Source organism: Drosophila guanche, unplaced genomic scaffold, assembly GCF_900245975.1.
Source record: "Drosophila guanche unplaced genomic scaffold, DGUA_6, whole genome shotgun sequence".
NCBI lineage: Eukaryota > Metazoa > Arthropoda > Insecta > Diptera > Drosophilidae > Drosophila > Drosophila guanche.
The window spans coordinates 16,941,017-16,962,188 of record NW_022995743.1 but is presented as its reverse complement, the minus strand read 5'-3'; the positions used below and the strand labels follow the sequence as shown (position 1 = coordinate 16,962,188).

General features: G+C 41.4%; 4 protein-coding genes across 6 annotated transcripts in view; all 4 read left to right on the top strand.

Annotated features, from left to right (window-relative positions):
• The window catches only part of LOC117578606, a 2,800-nt gene extending 1,713 nt beyond the window's left edge, over positions 1–1,087 (top strand). For both annotated transcript variants that reach the window (XM_034264198.1, XM_034264197.1), the window contains exon 2: positions 1–1,087. This exon ends at the window's left edge or, in 1 of these variants, runs on beyond it. In XM_034264198.1, coding sequence (XP_034120089.1) covers positions 1–826 — 826 coding nt within the window. In that variant the 3' untranslated portion in view covers positions 827–1,087.
• Positions 1–19,633, top strand: part of LOC117578600 (mesoderm induction early response protein 1) — a 24,482-nt gene extending 4,849 nt beyond the window's left edge. Inside the window, exons 4-5 of the transcript XR_004573387.1 lie at positions 5,673–5,676; positions 19,622–19,633. The gene's annotated coding sequence lies outside the window, so the exon portion shown is untranslated. The remainder of the gene's footprint in view (positions 1–5,672; positions 5,677–19,621) is intronic.
• On the top strand, positions 1,705–11,841 carry LOC117578596 (protein wech). Of its 2 annotated transcripts, XM_034264184.1 has the most exons (6): positions 1,705–1,854; positions 3,086–3,429; positions 5,360–5,672; positions 5,733–7,731; positions 7,792–7,944; positions 8,034–11,841. In XM_034264184.1, the coding sequence occupies exons 3-6, from the start codon at positions 5,458–5,460 to the stop codon at positions 8,202–8,204; spliced, it is 2,538 nt and encodes an 845-aa protein (XP_034120075.1). In that variant the 5' UTR covers positions 1,705–1,854; positions 3,086–3,429; positions 5,360–5,457; the 3' UTR covers positions 8,205–11,841. The 2 variants fall into 2 exon arrangements, with proteins under 2 accessions (XP_034120075.1, XP_034120076.1); XM_034264185.1 differs by lacking the exon at positions 3,086–3,429 and having other exon boundaries at positions 1,706–1,854.
• Positions 9,010–21,172, top strand: part of LOC117578604 (NSFL1 cofactor p47) — a 21,665-nt gene continuing 9,502 nt past the window's right edge. Inside the window, exons 1-2 of the mRNA XM_034264195.1 lie at positions 9,010–9,021; positions 15,360–15,365. The gene's annotated coding sequence lies outside the window, so the exon portion shown is untranslated. The remainder of the gene's footprint in view (positions 9,022–15,359; positions 15,366–21,172) is intronic.

Sequence of the window (21,172 nt, the reverse complement as noted above, 5' to 3'; positions counted from 1 at the left end):
TCTGAGGGACAACTTTCGGAAGGTGTACATTCGCAACAATCTGTCCAACGAAACACCCTCGACCTGGCGCTTCTACAATGACATGCGGTTCATGGAGCACGCCGTACACGAGAACATCATGCGGCAGACACGCAGCAGCAGTAAGAAGCACCCGCCAGGACACTGGACGGAAAACAACAATATAATGGACGAGAAATATGACGGACCCGCCGTGGCTACTGAGCCCATTTGTGAACTGAGCGATAGCTACGACTCGGAGCTGCACCAGCCCAGCTTCTCCGACATCAGCTCCTTCTTCGAGGACCGAGACTGCCTGCCAGCTCAGCCTCCGGAATCAAAGCGAATCAAACTGGAGCCCAGTCCCGCCGAAGAAGAGGATGACGACGACTTTGACGAGGATGCGGCCTCGGAGAACGAGGAGGAACGCACAAAGCGCAGCGAGGCTGTCAACACACCGGACCCAAGTCTGTTCACCATCGAAGTGCTGGACGACGATGAGGAGGAACTGGAGGTGTCCAGCTCCAATGTCAAATGCAAGACTAATGATACCTCCATCAATAGCCAGAGGAGTGAGCCCGATGTGAAACCGTCGCTATCCCAGTCCCAGTCCCAGTCCCAGTCCCCGACATCCGATTTACCCTTTAAGTACATAAGCATGGATGCAGCCACCAACACCGAGTCCTCTCTGGCAGAGCTACAGGACGATGCCGATCGAATGTTTCTTCTCAGCCTGATGCCCTTCCTGCAGAAGCTGGACGAGCGGCGGAAGCTGCGTGTGCGCCAGAAGCTCCAAAATGTCCTCATCGAAGAGTTGGAGTTTGGCTAATCTTAGTCTTAATCATTAGCCTGACTCTGTCCATTTTAAGCTTAGCTTACAGTATTATAAGCACGCGACTGATTAACACTGTGGATCTGCATTCATACTTAGCATGTAACCAGTACTCCTGCCCTCCTTTTAAGACACTTCACGCAGATACATACATATGTACATCATTTTTACACTTAATGTACCAAAATTCATAGACCCGTATCATTTGTACTTTTACAGGCGAATAGAAAATATACAAACGTTTAGCAAAGCGATAGATCGTCCAGCATCATTATTTTTGTCAGAGGATAACCTCATGCCTTACCTGTCTCGCATGGCCTGGATGGTACGGGCGCACCTGCGCAGGTAGCGGCCCTCAGTGCTCTGAAACATCGGGCTTAATTCTATAATAGTGCTGCTACAAATTTTTGTCAGTGCAAAACGAGTTCCTTAAGGGTGTTTGGGTCTTCTCTCTGGTCTGCTCTCCCCTCTTTCTTTGCCACTACCTTTGGTATCTGTCTCCATCAGTCTTTTCCCGCCACACACATGCGCCGTTAGTGTAAAGAGAATTCTCTCGCTTTGCTTTACTCTCCCGCTCTCTTGAGTACTCCATTCAGCGGCGACTACGACTTTGGGATGCCCTAAACCAAACATAAAATTTGGTATATTGAATAAATAGGAGGACTGGGATGTGTTTGTACAACAAAAATATATCTACGGTTTCGATTTCGATTTGCTTTAGTCATCAATGGTTTAATTGACAATATTTTAGCGATACCGTTTTGTTACAAGCAAGTCACAAACGGGACCACATTTTGGCTATGACCGCCGAAGAAGAGCATTGAATGAAAACAATAACGAGCACGCCAGAAGGGCAGCAGCGTCACTGCTGCGCCGGAGACAGAGTTTGCATCCAGTTTGAGCGTGAAGGTTGTAGATTTCGAGGAGTCCTAGTCCCTCGACACGCTAAGTGGGTCAGAAAAAGCATTCGGAAAACTAAACAAAACCACGCGCAGCGAGCAGCTTCAAGTGAAAAGCACGCCAAAGTAATAAAAATAACGGACGCGCAAATTTTTAAATAAGAAAAGAAACATTTCTACATGATGTGGGTTGTATACGGCTGCACGAGGGTATTTCCACAGTAGTCGTCACAACTAGCAACTAGAAACAACAACTAAGTTCGGGAAAGTGTACTTAAATAGTTCTTGGCTTGAGCGTGTCATACATTCTCAAACAATATCGATAGCATCGATATCCTGTTTTCTGTGTCGGATCTGAGAAAGTGAAATAATTTTTGTTTGCAAGTGGAAAAGCCTGCGAGGTGCTGACTTGAGAGAAGTGTAGAAAAGGAGAGAAGGAAATTATGTATGAGTGATGAGATTTTTGGATTGTATTTCTCGCTCCTACATACGATGTGAATGAATCTCAACGAGTATTATATACCCCTGTACCCACAAGAGTACCCTGTAGAAAAACAGACGCCAAAAAATCGACTTCTTAAGGGCCCCTAGCGGGAAGTTATTTGTAAGTTGATGTGACTGTTTGATAAAACAGCTCCTCTATTTGTTCCCTGTTGGCCAGTGTTTAACATCAGGCACTACCCTCTTGTATGTGGGGCGCATTTGGCTGCAGTTCTTTGCGGCATAAGTGAAAATAAATAAAAGATAAAAATGTGCACATGAGCATAAATGAGAGAGAGAGTGTGAGAGCGAGAGAGTCACAAGACCCCAGTTGTGTGCGTCAGTGTTGATAATATTTGTTGTCAAATAATGTTTGTAATCGAATAAAGCTAGATTTGGACAAGGAATTTAGAAAAAAATCTAGCTCCAAAAAAGCTAAATAAAATGAATATTGTCAAAAATGTACAAACAAACATATAAGGATATATTATATTCGATATAGCCATGAGATAAACAGATATTTGTAAGAGATCGTGCACTGGACATGTTTAATTTGGAGATTCAATAAAGCTAAAATGCCAGCGCTGGTGTGTGTGCTGTGCTAAAAGCGAATAAGAGCGTGAGAGAGCAATTGCGCGCGCACATCAAAATCAAAAACTATCTGCGAGATACATTTGGGGTTTATTTTATTTTATTTTTTGTTTAGCTAGATGAAGAGCAGCAGAGACAGAAGCAGAATCTGAATCGGTACCAGAATCAGAATAAGCAAAAGCAACAGAACAGAAAGAGCACCACGCACTCGCAGAGAAGAAGAGAGAAATAGAGAGGGAAAGAGAAAGAGAGTCGAGCGCTGACACAGTATTTGTTGTGTTTTTAGTCAAATGTATCGTTTAGTCGGAAAAAGGAATACACGAATGTCGGAGCGAATGAATGTGCACGGGCAAGCAAATTACGCATAAGATCTCTGGGTGACTCGCTCGAAAAAGAAAAGCGACAAATCTCTCACAATATTAAATCGCAAAGAATACCACAGAAGAATCGCGAATAAGAATTAATAGAATCAATTCCCGAATCGAATCAAAGAAAATTAACATCAGAATCAGCGACGAGTCAAATTCGGGTTTGTCGGTTGTGTCGGGCCGGAGACTGAGGCGACCCATTGAATTGAAGGTGTGCAGTTCCGTTCCACAGCGGCTTGCATGGATGTGGCTGCTGAAAAAGGTGTGTACTAATAACGGAGAAGAAAAGAGTGCTTAAGATGGCGAGGGTGGGAGTGGGGGTGCTAGGAAGGGTGATAGCATTGGATTGCCTTGGATTGAATGAAAATATTGATTTTAATTCGTCTAAATATCAAGATTCTCAAGACTTCTCTCATCTCGATGGGTTTTCAGTGTTCGTTTTTGTGTTTTCTGTATGGCGAGTGTGTGTGTGTGTGTGCCGCAGGAACGAAAACGAACCACCTACATATATAGAGACTTCTTGTATAAATACAACCCTCATCCCCTTCCCGGCACGTTTTTGCGTCGTACCCACACACATATACACCCCAACAAACACACACTGATATGATACAGTCGTTGTAGTGGTGTGTCTGTTTGTGAAAGGACTTTAACTTCTTGGTCATGTTTTTTCCCCTTCTGAGGCTCTGCGACTGCGACAGACCCGTTTTCAATGGAAAATGTTCAAGGGTGACAAGGGTAGTTTCTCTTCGTCTACACGGCACAAAAATATCCTTGAAACGCATCCCATTTCGGGGCGTTGCATGGATCGGAAGAACCAGATGAACTTGAGTCTACATATGTACATACATACATACATACATACATCCTTCTTTCGTTGATGGCAAATCCACCAAAACCCGTCCCGCCAACCCTTGCAGTTATGCTATAAATTAACTCGAATTACCAAATATAAAAACAGAAAAAGCAAAACAAGTTCCTTCTTGGTCCTTTTTCTTCGAGTGTATAAGTAACCGTTTCCAATGCCACTCTGCCGCTCTGCCCCTTCTCCAGCTCTTCCTCGTCCGGCTGTTACCAAGAGAGGGGATGAAAGTCGGTCGGTCGGGTCGGATCGGTTGATTGGGCGAACGATGTGGATGGCCCCGTCTTGAAGATGGCAACCAGTCGTTCGTCGTTTTATTGCGTTTTCGTTTTGGGTTTTCCATCCACAAAAAGCCGCTAGCTGGCGCATTTCAGGAGCATGAACAAGAGGGTGTGTAGGATTGGTGTGGAATGGGGAAGAGGTGGTGTTGGTGGAGTCGAAACAACAGGAAAATGCTAGAACTACGCAATGAGATTTGAGATTACTGCACAGTGCGAGTATATGGGGGTGGGTTGAATTAAGTTCAGTTCCTTTTCACACTCTCCCGTATTCCTCCTGTTTTTTATTTTTTTGTTTTGGGGATGGTGGGGTTTGGTCTCCTTTATTTGGGTTACCAAGCTTGCACACAAGGAGTAGGAGTAGGAAGAATTTGCGATTTGGGAGTACAGCCAGGACTGCACGTAAATCGATGGATTGCGCGCCATTTTGGGTCTTCTTCAGGACAAAAGGGCTCATAAATAGGGATATGCGTGGCGAATTTTAAATTCTAAATTCCAATTCCTGGATTCGTGCCGACAGCGGGATATCTCATAATACGTACATATGTATGTGTGTACATATGTATGTATCATAAGGCTGCACGGCAAGCAAGAAAAAATCTGACCTGCTGCCTCTACAGTTCGCGCCACACATCTGCTCGGGTCTCGTTTTACGAATTTGGGACGCACAAGGGAAAAGGGATCAAGGATCAGCGCCTTGTAAGTAGGCACAATAGGGACGGACAGGACAGGAAAATTGAAGACGAAAAGGCTGAGACTGAGTTTTTCCGGGCTACCTAAGCTGCAGGCCCAGACCCTGATGCAGCTGCAACTGAGAAATCCTGAAGGATGCCTTCTCTTTCCTCTCTTCGGACTACTTAATGCACGTCATCGGTTGTGGCCAAATTAGTTCGTTGCCTCCTCCCGTCTCCTGACAACGTCTCGCGCGTTCCAAACGCAGTTAGAAACCGAAGTCGAATCAAAGACTTACCACCATTATCTCTGTCACATAGAAACGTAAAACGTCTGGGAAATTCGATTAAATTTTCCTCATCTCGCGACGATATTTGCAGCGTAAAACTGTCACTCATCTACTTCAAAGGGCCACGCCTGCAACTACGACCAGGACTACCATTACGCTTGTGCTAGAAAAGTGATCTCAAACTATCTTATGATGGAACTCTTGTCAAACAATTCGGTTCCGCAACAAATGGCCAGCAGCAATACGGCCAGCGCCAACGGTGTTGCGTCCTCAAATGCCAACGGCAGCGGGGGCAGTGTCAGCAGCAACGCCAGCAACTCCTCCGAGCGCCTCCTGGCAGGCATACTGGAGTCGTTTCCCGCCTGGGACCTCAACGTGGGACTGCTGCCCAATGTGGGGCAGAGGTGAGTACCAGAACGGTGACACAAAAGTTGCAGCAGTAACAATCTCTTTGCTTCTTGAAGCTCGCCGCCTCGCACGGACTTCTTCATCAATAACTTTCTGGGCGGACTAGACACACATGGCGACTTCAGCATCGGACCCATTGGCAGTGGGCCGCGCAGTAACCCGAAGATGTCGCCAGAGTCTTCCAACAACTCGAGCATCAGCTGCGGCTGGTGCGAGGTGAGCGCCTCCATACGCTGCCTCGAGTGCAACGAGTTCATGTGCAACGACTGCCTGAGGGAGCACCGCAACAGTCCGCTCTCCTCGAACCACTCAATCGTGTCGCTGCCGACACCCATCGGGGCCTCGCCCACAGGCGGCGGCTCGACCAACGCCCACACGCCGCCCAGCTCCAACTTCATCTGCGACATTCACAACGAGATGCTACGCTACGTGTGCGACTACTGCCGCAAGCTGGTGTGCCAGTGCTGCACCCTACACGAGCACAAGGAGCATAGCTACGCATCCATCCAAAGTTTCATGGTCGGCTCCAAGGAGAAGCTGGAGGGGGCCATTGAGAGCAGCCAGGTGGGGACGCGCTGCATCAAGAGCAGCATTGACAAGGCCCTGGCCTTCATCCGGCTCATCGAGCGCAACTGCAGCGAGCTAAGCGACAACATACGGAAGGCCTTCCGTCAGTTCATCATTGCCATCGAGGACCGCGAGCGTTTCCTGCTCGACTTTGTGGAGAAGCTGCGCATGCGCCGTCTGGCCATCCTCCACGACCAGATGGCGGGCCTGAAGTCCGCCCTGGCCGGCCTCTCCGAGACCTCCGACATGCTCAGCAAAGTAGCGGACAATGCGCTGAGCATGGACCAGATCGAGATAGCCATGAAGCTCACCAATGGACAGCGCCAGATGGAGCAGTTTGCCGGCATCTACAAGGATCTGCAGCCCAAGCAGGAGGTCTTTGCCTTTGCCCCACCCGACTACAGTCTGCTGCAAGATATCAGAAACCAGGGTGGCGTCATACTGGTCGACGACAAGAACCTGCCCATTGTCACTAGTACCAGCGGCATCGTGCCCAGCGTCTCCAATGTTAACGCCGTCACCGCCGCCTCCGTGGGCATCGGAGGAATCGGAGTCGGAGTCGGAAATGGCGTTGGTGTTAATGTCGGTGTCAATGTCGGCGTCGGTGGCGGTGTTGGTGTCGGTGTGGGTCCTGGCAATGGAATGGACTTGGCCTTTGGCATCGGGAGCATTGCCAACAATCCGTTGAGCGTGGCCTCCTCGAATGTGCGTCGTCCACTGCTGCGGGACAACAGCTTCCGCATACCGTCGCCCATAATGCAGCCGCGTGGCGGCAGTGCCTGCGGCATGACTAGCGCAGCCCTGGACTGGGAGCTGAACGGACTGCGAAGCTCGCCAGGCCTTCACTTCAGCGCTCCTCGAACGACGCAGGCCATACCCGGCTGTATGGATCTGGTAAAAGTGCGAAACTCCAACTCACTGTCGCTGTCGTTTGCCACCGAAGGACACGAGGATGGGCAGGTGAGCCGGCCGTGGGGTCTGTGCGTGGACAAGATGGGCCATGTTCTGGTCTCGGATCGCCGCAACAACCGTGTGCAGGTCTTCAATCCAGACGGCTCGCTCAAATTCAAGTTCGGACGCAAGGGCGTTGGCAACGGGGAGTTCGACCTGCCCGCCGGCATCTGTGTGGACGTGGACAATCGCATCATTGTGGTAGACAAGGACAACCACCGCGTGCAGATCTTTACGGCCAGCGGCGTCTTCCTCCTCAAGTTCGGCAGCTATGGCAAGGAGTACGGCCAGTTCCAGTATCCGTGGGATGTGGCAGTAAACTCGCGCCGCCAGATCGTGGTCACCGACTCGCGCAACCATCGCATCCAGCAGTTCGACTCCGAGGGACGATTCATACGCCAGATTGTGTTCGACAACCATGGCCAGACGAAGGGCATCGCCTCACCCCGCGGTGTCTGCTATACGCCCACGGGGAACATCATTGTATCCGATTTTGACAACCATTGCCTCTATCTAATCGATCCCGACATCAATGACGTGAGTACCCTTGAGCTACGCCAATTAGAAATGAATATTCATCATTTAATTCTTTAACAGATTCTTTCCGTGAAGGGACACGAGGGCTCGGGCTTCCATGAGTTTAATAGGCCCTCGGGGCTGTGCTGTGACGACGAGGGCCGCATTATAGTGGCCGATTCCAAGAATCAACGCATCCTGGTCTTCAACCAAAATCTAGACTTTATGTGGGATGTAAGTGGCTATCCATATCTCATCTTCTATCATCCTTGCTTTAAATTTGAACGAACGACTGACTTATGTATGTATATTTTGTTTTTCAGATCGAGGTGCGACCCTCTATCAACCCACTAATGCCACCGACGCTGGACGAGAAGGATCGTACGTGCGATGTGGCCATGATGCCAGACGGTCGCATCGTATTCCTCATTGAACTGTCGCCAGACTCCAAGGAAGGGTCTAACCCTTACAAGCGGTTTGTGCACGTATTCTAAATAAGCTTATAGCCGTCAAATGGACTGGGAGGGGAATACGAATACGAATACCAATCTTTTTTTAGACCATTTACAAGAGCTAAACGTTAGCGTAGTAGAGACATCCAATCCAAAAGAAACAAAACAAAACAAAACACTAAAATAACTATAAAAGAAAAAGAGTAAATCTGAATTGCGAGCAAGGAAAATTAGAAAAAATTTTTAGCTTAAGTGCTACAACGATTACCTCGATAATGCTTAAGAGTTATGGTTACGATTTGGTAATTTACAAAATACTATACGAATTACACATATGTATGTATACCGATATGGATATATACATATATATATCTGTATATCTGTATGCGTGTTTAAGCGTATATGTATCTAGCGAACATACAAAAACCCAACCCAACCCAGCCACCCAATTAGGTTTAAAGCGAAGAACAACAGCAACAGCGGATGGGTAGGAAATACATACATAAATATGTAGGAGATATACATACATATGTATAAAACATTATTTGGTGAAGGATCCATGGCGTTCAGTGCGGTAGACTCTAGTGAACCAAACAGATAATGAAGGCAGAGCAGGACACAACAATAAGGATTACTAGATGAAAATATTACTACCTGTTAGTTAGACTGAAACGCAGTTCTCTAGCTGGTCAAGGGGAGAAGGAGGAATCAATCGAAAGAAGGCGAAGTGCGTTTTTATCGGGGGTTGCTTAGCTGAACTAGAACTACTAAATAAGATTTTTGTTTCTACGAGAGTTACTATAAATTAGTTTGCAGACAAATTGTTTAGAATGGTATTAATGTTTGTATTATTATCTTAGTTTGTTTAGTTCCGTTTAGAGCTATTTTTTTCATTTATTGTGCATATGCACGTTGATAGGTTTTTTAAACGTTTATTTTAATTGATTATTTTACAAATAATTTTCTTATAATTGAGACTGAGCAAGTGAGTACACGAAACTTTGTAAAAGGAAACAAAGCAAAACAAAACAAAACAAACAAAAAATCGAATCGAAAGAAAAGAGATGAAAAACAAGAACAAAACAAAAACAAATATTAAGAAAACCCGCTGACTTTTTGGTTGAACTTTTAACAAAGACTGATTAACTAAACCGCAATTTCGGAGCCAACTGAAGAGCCATTTATGGTGAGGCCAAAAAAAAGTGAAATGAAAATCACAAAAACACACACAGACAAATTGCAATGACATTGATAACGTAAAGTAACTTAACTTAGCATAACACTCATACATACATGCAAGCATACATATATTACATATATATATATTTAAATATATATATATAGAGAGATCCACATCCAGTCACGGTCACGGTCGCATCATGAATCATTATAGGCATAGCTAAACCGAGTTTAACTGACATTCACATACATGCATACATATGTACATTACATACAATCATTTCATCCTACATTCATCACAGGGATTTTGGATTCGAAAATGGATTCGAATGAAATGATTCCCCCACAGGGTACAACCAGAAGAGTGTTAGAGTTAGCTAAAGGAATGACAACAGAAGAGGGGATAGCGGGAAAGGTTGCTTGCAGAAGAATGGAGGAAACAACAAAATGAAAAAAATTATCATAATTTTTGACTCAATGTGTTCATTAGCATTTAGTAGATTTAACAGGCGTGACGACGTAGTGGAGGCATATGAAGAATCCAGAGCAATATATGGGCGTATTGAATACACATTTAGGTGACATGTTCCTCGCAAACAAAAACATAACAAGAAAACAAATGAAACTTAATGAAAGCTTAAGAAAAGGGAAAGTAATACCACAACAGAAGGTAAATGCATGGATTAGCTGAATTTTGTGTGAGATGAGATTTTAATAGCAAATATATAGTACAGTACACACATAGAATCGACTAGAAAAGATCCTGGGTGGGCCTGGATCTATACTTGGCACCTGGAACCTGGCATAAGTTGCAATGCGTGATTAGAAAGGCGCTTAAAATGTATTAGCCAACTTAGTTACTTAGTTTATTTTTATGTTCTCAATGTTTAAAAATGTTCAATTCTATTATATTTGTGTTTTAACCCGGATTCAGAACCTGATCAAACCAGAGCAAAAGCGAAAGCAAGAGACAGAGAGCGAGAGCGAGAGAGAGCGAAAGAGATAGTACCAGAATGTGTGCAAGGGAGAGAAATATAGCTAACACTCCTTCCACGTATAAAGCAACATTGCATAAAATGCGCAAAAAACCAAGAAACAAGTGAAAACCCATAAAAAAAAAATATTTAAAAAATCCCTACAAATACACTCTAAATAATATTAAAGAAAAATTAAAAAAATGATGCAAAAATGCCAGATTTGCTCTACGAGAGGAAAGGCAACAAAAACATATACTTATACAATATTTATACATATACAATACATATATACACGACAGAACAAAGGGAAACCTATTATATAGAGCTATATAGAATAGAAATCGTAATTATTTTACACCTTAGTTTAGGCAGCCCCCTCGAGTCCTTGAGTCCTTGAGTCCTCGAGCCCACACGAAATTGCCATAACATAACATGACACAACCTCACCTCATTTTATTCAATCGAACATACCTTGACGCGCCGTTCATTTCTTGTGATCCAGATAGAATCATTCACAACCAACAACCACATACAAATCACACAAACAAAGAAAAACTCACGCCAGACCACTCCTGCATGTGTATGTGCGTATATATCATATATGCACATACCATACATACATATATGTACATATGTACATATAGTATACCGTCTAGCGACGTTTGAGAATGCCATATTTTATACTATTTGTGTGAGGTTTACTAAAACAAATACTAAAGAACAAATACTTATATCATTACAAATGAGCGCCGTTTTCTAAAAGCCACAGTTTAGAAATTGTGTAAAAAATAAATGAAACTGCACTAAAAACAAAAACAAAAAACAAAAAACAAAAACAAACAAACGAACCGAATAAGGAATCAAATTATTGAGATTTAAGCGAATACAGAATGCCATAATTTAAAATAAAAAGCATTTAAACATATACATATGTATATACTATATCTATAGAGTACTCGTACTAAAGTATGTTAAACAGAAAATGAAGAGAACACTAAAAGTCATGAGAATACTGAACAATTTGCCAAAGGCTTAAGAATCAAAACGAAAACGAGGGAGCGTAAATATAATATACACATAATACACACAAATATAAAACACACACTCACACAGATACAACAAGAGTTAATTAAAACTTTTACAACATTACCATACCAAAAAATAGTACTACATTTAACTTGCAGTCAGGTATTTTATTTTGACATATTCCAAACAACCAAACAAGTTGACCCAACCAACATCCACACCAACACCAACACCAACACCAACACCAACACCTACCTAAAACTAATTCTATTGTAATGAAAAACAACAAAAAATTGCTCATATACACATAGCTACTAACTAAACTAAAGTATATGTTGTATACTATACTAAAAACGAATCCAAAACTTAAATCAGGTATTCATTTTTTTGGTATTACGTACATATTTAGCGATTAAGAACAGCGAAACTTAAAACAATTACTCAATGACTAAGGATCCTTCGATATGTGCGGCCAAGCGAAACACCGCTAGAAGATTTCCAAAAACAAAACGAAAGCGAGCACAAAATAAGAATTCGACACGAAAACATATTTATGTATAAACAAAACCCGTTTTTTTAACAAATCGATTGTGAAATTGATGCTTAAGCAACCAGAAATGAAATGAACTCTTATATCAAAATACAATTTTGAGTCAAATTTTTTAGTGACAATGCCATTCTTGGTTAGCGCAGAGAAATGATTTCATAACTATACTTAAATCAATCTACTTACATATTAAATACACCATAAATACATACATTCATCGCGCATATTTTGTCAAGATCATTTAGCAATTAAGTTTGTAACAAACTTCAAAATGCAAAACAAAAATCCAATAAGTGTATCTAAAATCGAAAACATTTCTTATTTGGCAATGCAAAATTGATTTATCTTACTTTACTATTAGATTGGACATTTCCAAATTTCGAATTATACATACATACATACAACATACATACATAAATAAATACTAACATATGTTATAATTATGGAGCAATTGAGTACAAAACGAGTACAAATTTAAACTTTAAGCCACACCAGACCAGACTAGACTAGACTAGACTAGAGACGCGACGCTACGAGACGATTTCACAGTTGAACTTTTATTTAAAGCATCAAACTTAAAATTTAAATTTAAAACAGAACAGAACAGAATTCACAGAAAAACAGAGAGAGAGAGAGAGAGAGCGAGAAAGCAGAACGAGCAGAATCGAACAAGAAGCATAAGATAAGCCAGATACTGGTTTCGCATACGAAATACTAATTAAATCAATTTACTTGCATCTTCTATTCATGGAAGATGTACACCAAAATCGATGCGATAGCTAAGCGAGAAACTTACTAGCCACGTACATACATACATATGCATAAAAATAATACTTAAATAGTTACTTAAACATAGACTAAACCGAATATACTAAACCTAGAGAAAACGAGAAACCGATTACCAAAAATCCCTCCTTAAACCTTTTAATTATAATTTGCTTCGCGATAGAGAAACCACAGAGATGCAAACACAATTTCTCAAAAACATTCTCACCCATAGCATGCATACATAAATATGTACTAGGTACATGCATACATACATACATACATATACTCATGTATATATATATCGTACATGCATATATGTATATATTATAAGCTGATAATTAAGCCGCAGGGCGAAAAAGTCTAAAGAAAATCTACCAAAATCAAGCGACAGATTGTAATACAATAAAAGAGTTGCAGTTTAAAATTGTAATTGTCTAATAGTGAAAAGCGGAAAGGGAAACAACAATACCATATATGTACATCGTGGATTGTCATTTTTCTATATACACGCATACACATACATATTTATATACCTAAATATATGTATATATGTATATATACTATATACATGCATAGATCTGGGTAAGACAAGAGTAAGAGTATATTTTATACGATAAACAAATTTTATAACATATTTAATAATAAATTATACACTAATAATTGTGGACATATCCTGTGTTCTTTTTTCTGCACTCGATGGAATCGGTGAAAAGTTTTGGGGGAGACAGGAAAAGTAATTCCAGATATTTATTTTATTTGAATTTATTTTCCAGTTCCTACTCTGTCGACACTGGTCAATATTCAGCACAGCAAGCAATGCCCTATTTAGGTAAAAGTTTTCAACTAATCCCATTATGCCCTTGGCGTATCTAACAACTGTTTTGCGCCAGGAGCACTCATCTAAATTTGGGAAATTTTCTAACCAGCGTACATAGGTTAAGGTTGGAAACATTTCATTATATGCATGTAATATAATTGAATAAAATATTAGTGCCGCGCCACACAATTTTTACAGCTATTTTTGAGACCCTTCCCGTCTTTCGAATAGAACAAGTGATACCTTTTTGGAAAGCCTTAAAATTTACACATTGAACCCAGAAAGAATCCTGGAACATTTGCATTCCATCTTCTTGTTTTATATGACTTTAGAAAAATATCCATGAAAAATGCAGTTCAATAAAATAGTAGTTATACCCGGTACTCGAAGAGTAAATAGGCTATATTGTATTTGTGCGAATAATGGTTGTATGTAACTCACAGAAGGAAACATTTCCGACCCCATAAAGTATATATATTCTTGATCAGCCGAGTCGTTAGAGCCATGTCTGTCTGTACGTCTGTCCGTCCGTCCGTCTTGTTTGTCGGCTAGTTCTCAGAGACTATAAGAGCTAGAGCCGCCAAATGTTGGCTCCGAACTGCTGTATGCTCACACTAAAACCAGTGTATTTAAAAAATTAGCCCCGCCACCTTCCACCCACTCAAAAGGGCAAAAACCTACCAAATCAACAGTATTGAAAGATAAAAGAAAACTAAAAACCGTAGGGAATGACATTGACTATGAGATCAACAAATTAGCCACAATGAAGAAATTAATTTCCAGTGGCTAAACCCACCCCGTCCCACAGATTATATTAGTGCCTCTTATATCTGCCTCTGCCTCTGCCGCGTCTCTGCCCTGACTCTGCAGTGTGTGGCTCTAGGGGAGGGCGTGTTGGCGCGAGTTGTGTTGTTGATGCAGATGACAGATGAAGAAAAAATGTAAACTTTAACAAATAACCGCTAAGGTGCAGATGTGGTACTGAGTGCCGGGTATAAAAGTAGTGACGCGTAAAAAGCGTCTCACACGTCCCTTCTCGTTTTTTTTATAAAATTAAAAAAAAAACAACGAAACTGGAATTAATGCATATGTTTCATGTTCTATGTGTGTTCTCGAGGGTTATTAAGTAGTTTTTAATCAAATTTGTTTTCACTAAATAAGGTACCGCCCAAACTTAAATAGGATCTGAGACTATAATACACCTTGGCAAAACTGTGCTCTGCTTGACGGAATTATAATCGTAATAACACTAGAGACTGAGCTAGACATGGAAAAGTGTCGACCTTTTGGATGAAATTACCTTCCTAGCTAGCTTTCTTGAGTGTTTGAGATCATTATTTTGTTGAAAGATCCTTTTGAGAGGAATTTTTCGATAGTAATATTACTGCATTGTATTAAAACGTATGCTGGCACGCACAACTTTATGAAACACGTCAATACCAGGCTGGGAACTAAGAGTTTCTATGGGCTGTAGCTCATAGGGGTCAACCCAATATTGAGCATGTTGTTTTTTTTTCAAGAATTTGGGCAGTTATAAAATATCTGTGAACGACAAAAAAATTCTTTTGAGTCTTCCTTACCACATAAAAACAACTTTACACTCATCTGCCTCATGTCCTCATTTTTCAAAACATGTGTCGTGAACCCATGTGCTTTTATTCCCAAACGCGTAGCTTCCGGGTACCTCTTGCAACTAAATAATGTGTAATCAGTCTATTATTAACTGTCAAAACACTTTCAGAGCGATATAAAATTGTTTTCATAACTTTTGAGGATATAGAAGAAGGAACCATCTTCCATTTACTAAAGGACAATTTTTTCGCCAAAAATATCATTTTTCGGGAGTCTTTTTTTTAGTTGAACCGGTTAAATATAACAGTAAGGGCACATCTAACTTAGTTTCGAATTCCATTCTACCTCCTGATTTTAGTTTTTAGTCTAATTCTTAAGTCTCCCATATTGGACCGTTCAATGATTACTTCTACGCTCCAAAAACAAAAGTAGCGCTATTATATTCAAACATTTCTGTCATAAATATATTCAATATACATATTAAGCTTACTGCTGGTAACTTTTTTGAATTGATTTGATTTGTTTTAAAATTTGTTTTAATACTTTCACCCAGCACTTCTATGTTATTGAACAGCAGTTTCTATGGGTATTTTTCTAAAGTCATGTTAAACAAGAAAATGGAATGCAAATGTTCCAGGTTTCTTTCTGGGTTCTAATGTGTACATTTTAGGCTTTCCAAAAAGGTATCACTTGTTCTATTCGAAAGACGGGAAGGGTCTCAAAAATAGCTGTGAAAATTGTGTGGCGCGGCACTATTATTTCATTGAACACAACTGTATGTACCATCCATGTGCGACGCAGAAATAAGATGCTGTCATTGTCAAATAAGAGCTGAAAGTCCATTAGAATTCCAAAAGGAATGAGCTAAGCTAAGCACTGGTGCATAATGAGATTTTTATGAATAAAGCCGAATGAGGTGAGCGTCAATTGTCTCTGCACTGGGAGAAAAAAGTGAGAAGGTGAGCAGCGAGAGTACGTAGAACAAAGTGTGGTGAAGTACGTGTAATTTGAGCTTTGGACGTTGCGTGACTTGAAAATTGGTGAGGGATTTCATTCATTTGGAAATACTTCAATTCACTTTTTCGCTACCATTTGCTATGCCGGGCATAAAGTTGAGCAAACTGAGCACAAGTCAAGATCCAAGCTGGGTTAACTATTGATATCTGGAACTTGTAGAATCCAGTTCAATTTATGATCTCCCTGGCGGGGAACACGCTTATGTGCTCCACCTATAATCTGATGTCGGGCAGATGGCCTTAGACGCCGGCTTTCTTGGTCAGTGATAGATGCTGTCAGACGCGACGTCCAATACGAGTAGCACTCATACAGAAATAAGCTATTATCCGTAACCGGTTATTTGTTAGTTTTACTATTCACTGGTGTGCTGTTACGGGGAACGGAGTAGGCAAATGATTACCGAAGGGATGGATGATCTTTAACCCACTTCATCTCGTAGGCATACCACTTTGTATGCCCATCAATCATCATCACCTTTCGTCATTTAATTAGTTGCAACCCTACGCAGAATCAGTCAAGTCAAAATTGTAGTCTCGTGAGCAAACAAAGATCAAAAGAAAACTGGAAAAGCCACCGTATAGCCCCATTCGCATTCGCACTCGCAGCCAACTCTGAGAAAGCCAGTGTGCACAGGGTACGGGTTAGATTGGATCATAATATTAACTGGTCTCCCGACTCAGGCCAGAGCCAACCAGGCGCATACGTGTTTCGAGCGTGGCCGCGTCAAGTGAATCTATGAGTATTCGAATCCGACAGCGCGTCTCTCATCGCCATCGACTAGCCTGGTGCGTGCTTCCAAGATTTCAATACGATTGGTTTCGAACCACTTTTGTTTCCCAGTAGCGGGAGTGTGCGCCACGATGGCGACAGGTTGCGCATACCAATAGGAACGGCCAGCCGCCAGAGTCTAATTAAAGCACGCTCTATGTAAGCCTGCACCACTGAAGTTGGTGCCGAGGCCGAACAGTGAACAGTTGGCGAGTGCAATGGTCCGGTACGGTGCTATACCGATACCACCTCTGTCCAGGCGTCTGCGGAACAGTTGCTGGCAGAGCGGACTCAGTTTATGGCTGGCCTTTGCTTTGGCTGTTATCGTGCGCGCAGATTTGAACAGATTAAGCCAATTTCCAAGTACCGGACGCATATTATTTAATCTTCTTAGTAACTTGACTTGACTGTAAAAGGGGCTGCAATCGGGCACAAACGCTGGGCGGGGCAGTCTTGGCTATTAAGCAACACACAGAGTTGACAATTAATTGGCCCGAGATGCTGCAACGAAAGTGAAACTGGAACTAAAACTAAAACTAAAACTTGTATACGTATACGTACTACCATATAATTTTGTACACACATATGTACATATATGAAGTGCGATTATGTTGTCATACAGAAACGTGATCCGAGACCCAAATGAAAGTGGTGAATACTCGAAGTAGTGCTAAATGCGTGCCGTCCATTTGCTGGAGTGGATATTGTGCAATAGTAAATGACCCAAACGACATTTTCGTGTGGCTCGGAGTGTGCCATGTTTGAACTTGAAATTTATTATTGGGTGTTGATACTCTTATGCTGTCGTTCAATACAAAATACACACAGTGCACTTGAATCACATGTGTCAGCTAAGGCCAACCCTCGACTCGAGGTCCTGCATGCCAATACCTAGACAAGTGTCTCGGAATTTGTACACCTTAAATTGATTTTCCCATTACCGTCAGTGGTCGAGAACTGAATTTATATGCTAAATTAATTATTCAATATTTACTTTTTGCTTGCTTTTGCTCTTTTTGCATGGGAATACCAACAGATTTCCTGATTTAATAACTGCAAGGCAACTGTCTTGTGTTTTGCATCGACAATAATGGGGGACAATGTGACAAAGCCATTTGACAGCGATTCCGACCAATCAACAAATGGTAAGCAATTATTTTCTTCAGCGGACTGTTGTGTTTTCTGATTGATTTCCCATTGTAGCCGCAGGAGATAGGACGATATCGACGGTGATTGACATTGGTAAGTCTGATTGATGATTGATTATTTTAAAAGGCCACTGTAATGGTCAATCATCAAAGTACGATCAGGACTTTATTAACTAAGATTAACCAGAATCCTAGTAAATGGGGGAGTTATGCAGGTATCTCTATCTTATCCGAGCGGAATACTTGATAGAATAGATAGAAAGACCGGATTACATTTCCAATTGTTTCGAAGCCAAAAACAAGCAAAGCAAGTCCGGTAAGGATAAGTTCATTTTAATAATATTTTGTCTTATCCTTCGTTGGGCTAATTCACCATATTTGCTTTTTTCTTTGTTTCTTTGCATAGTGCTCAAAGTCGCATGTCATGCTGACTATTTGTCGTGTATCTGTCCGAATTTGTACGTAGTCATCATAAGGGAGCAATAATGAAAGGGAAGGCACAAGAAAAACTAAATCACATACTACATATGTACATATATAGGCGAAAGGGGAATACTTTTTACAGCTGCCTAAACTGTGTTAGATGAAACTAATTTTGTCCGAGAATAAAGTTTTAAATGCTCCAAACATGCAGCCCGATTAGTTGTTATCAGCTCAAAATCCGACAACAAAAGTACTTATGTATGTATGTATGTACATATTTACATACATGTTTATGTACATAATAAGTACATGTATAGCCATAGCCAAGCGCTTGTGTATTTGCTGATAAAAGTCGGTTGTCGAATATATTTTTGGCCCGTTGTAGAACAGTTGACTCAGTAGCTGCCGGCATTTGTGTTGAAAAGGTGTGTTTCTAGAGTGAGCGATAAACAAAAAAGTGATATAAACAAGAAAAGTGTTTCCAGAAAACAGTACCTTTTTTTCCCGGTAGCCACATTTCTGCTCTTTTTGCGAGTTATATTTATTTAAGTATACAAATGTGTAAGCAGCGCAGGCCATAGTCAAATTAAACAGAACAACTGAATCAACAAAATACCAACAGCCCTAAAAATTAATATTCGTGGAATTGCGCAAAATTTTAACGTTTAAATAGTGTTTTCACACAAAACCGTTGGAAGTGCGTCTGTTATCCGATTACAATCGATAGTCCGATAGGTATCTAAAAAGATATTTCTGATACATATGTATGTATCAAGCGCGTAGTTACCCGTCAGGTGCCATGTACAACAAAAGTTTTTCAGGCGTTTAATTTTTTTTTAATAAAAAAAATAGTCGAGGCTTTTTTATATTTATTTATTTATTTATGTTGTACAAATACCGGTTGATAAGCAACAAGTAGTAAAATTACATAAAATTCAAATCCCGCTTACGTTAATTACTATGCCTCTTTTTTTTAACCTTATTTGTAGCTTTAAGCCTAGTACTCAGTTCGGAAAAGAACTGGTATTTTGTGGTATTGATAGTGTTTGTGTGGTATTCGTTGGTATGTTGCTAGCAGCTCTACAAGTATAGATCTGATATGCATTGCGAGAGGGTAACTAGCAAGCAGATTTATTTAAACTTAACTTATTTGAAAGCCAATAGTTTCATGTTGCCAAGACACAGCCCCTGCTGGGCTGTTAACAAAATGCTTGAAGTTGTTTTCCTTTTGGGTCCAATTACTGCTCCACAGGGTCGTGACAAGGGGCGATGGCGACGATTTGGACTCGAAACTTTTCAATTTTGGATATGGACGCCATGAGCCTAAATATTCCTTGGCACGGCCTTGTTGCTTCACCAATCAAGGAAGGCTGTGGATGTTATTCCCAGACATATGCAAACTGCGGAATGTGCAAAGGGTATTGGTTTTCAAAGGGTTTCCATAAATAAAGACATTTTTATCTGATTTATAATACGCACATGTACAGACAAACGACCTTCCCCCTTTTTTTCCTGCAGGTATGGGTTTACTCAATTCCTATTTCGTTGATTGTCCTCCTCCTACGCTAATGCAAGAGCCGCCAATCCCACTAAAAGTAAACTCCTGCATGGATCCATTTTGCTTTCATTGTTTTATTAACCTCTTATTCACTTTTCAAACATTTTCAAAAGGTAAACAAACCAAACGGTGTTCTGAGAAGTGTAACGGAATGCGGTGTTCACCTTTGGTCACACTCTGCCGCTAGAAAAATATATTGCACTGTTTGCTAGCAAATGTGTTTTTCGATCTGAGACTAGGCTTTCACCTATTTTTTTTAAAACTCTAACAAAGCAAAGTCTTGAAAACTAGGCAATCTTGTGTGGAATTGATTGATAAATCGGATAAAATTATAGTTTCAGCTCTGACAGTTCTAAATAGCTGATAGTATTAATCAGAATTACAAAATAGAGGAAATTGTTTCGGGATTTGCGGTATATTTTGGTATATTTAAGAGGCCCTGACGGTATATTTTATCGATAGGTCCGGCTGGCTCCAATGAAAATTAGCTTTTGTTTTTGTTGTTTGGAGCCAAAACTTCGAAGCCAACAGTAAACATAGCTCCACATCGCGTTATATTCCGCCTGCCTGCGTTCGGCGTGCATGTATATTTCCGTGAAAAGAGTCTCTTCTTAGTCTGAACAGCAGCAACGACAAACGAAAGCCAACCAAACAGTCGGTGCGGTCGGAGTGAATGTGCAAAAGTCAAACAAACAAAGTGTTGCTTATGTTTTTGTGTGTCTCGTCTTCATCTCTTCCACCTCGCAGAACCAGAAACTGAAAGCGAATCCCCGAACGTTCCCGCACCCGCATCTACATCACTGATCCAGTCCGAGTCCGACATAATGGCCAATTTCGACGATGTGAGTGTTGTTCCAGTGCACAGCGAAAAAGAAAAAAATATATAACAATTATTAGCACACAAACGAACTGTTTGTATTGTGCACGTAACGAACATTATGCCTTATTGTGTTTGATTTTATTTTTATTTTGAATTTTTGGTTTTCGTCGACATCGTTACCTTCCCTCTGTATGCGTGTTGCATGCTCTCATCACATCACTCTCGGTTATTACGAATGTGAAAAACCAACAACTGAACTGAACGCCGCCGAATCCAATCCCCCCCCCCCCCCCCCCCAAAAAAAAAAAACAAACAAAAAAAAAAACACAACCCCCCACCCCATCAACCCCCCCCCCCCCCCCCCCCCCCCGCCCAACACAAGAGAACAAA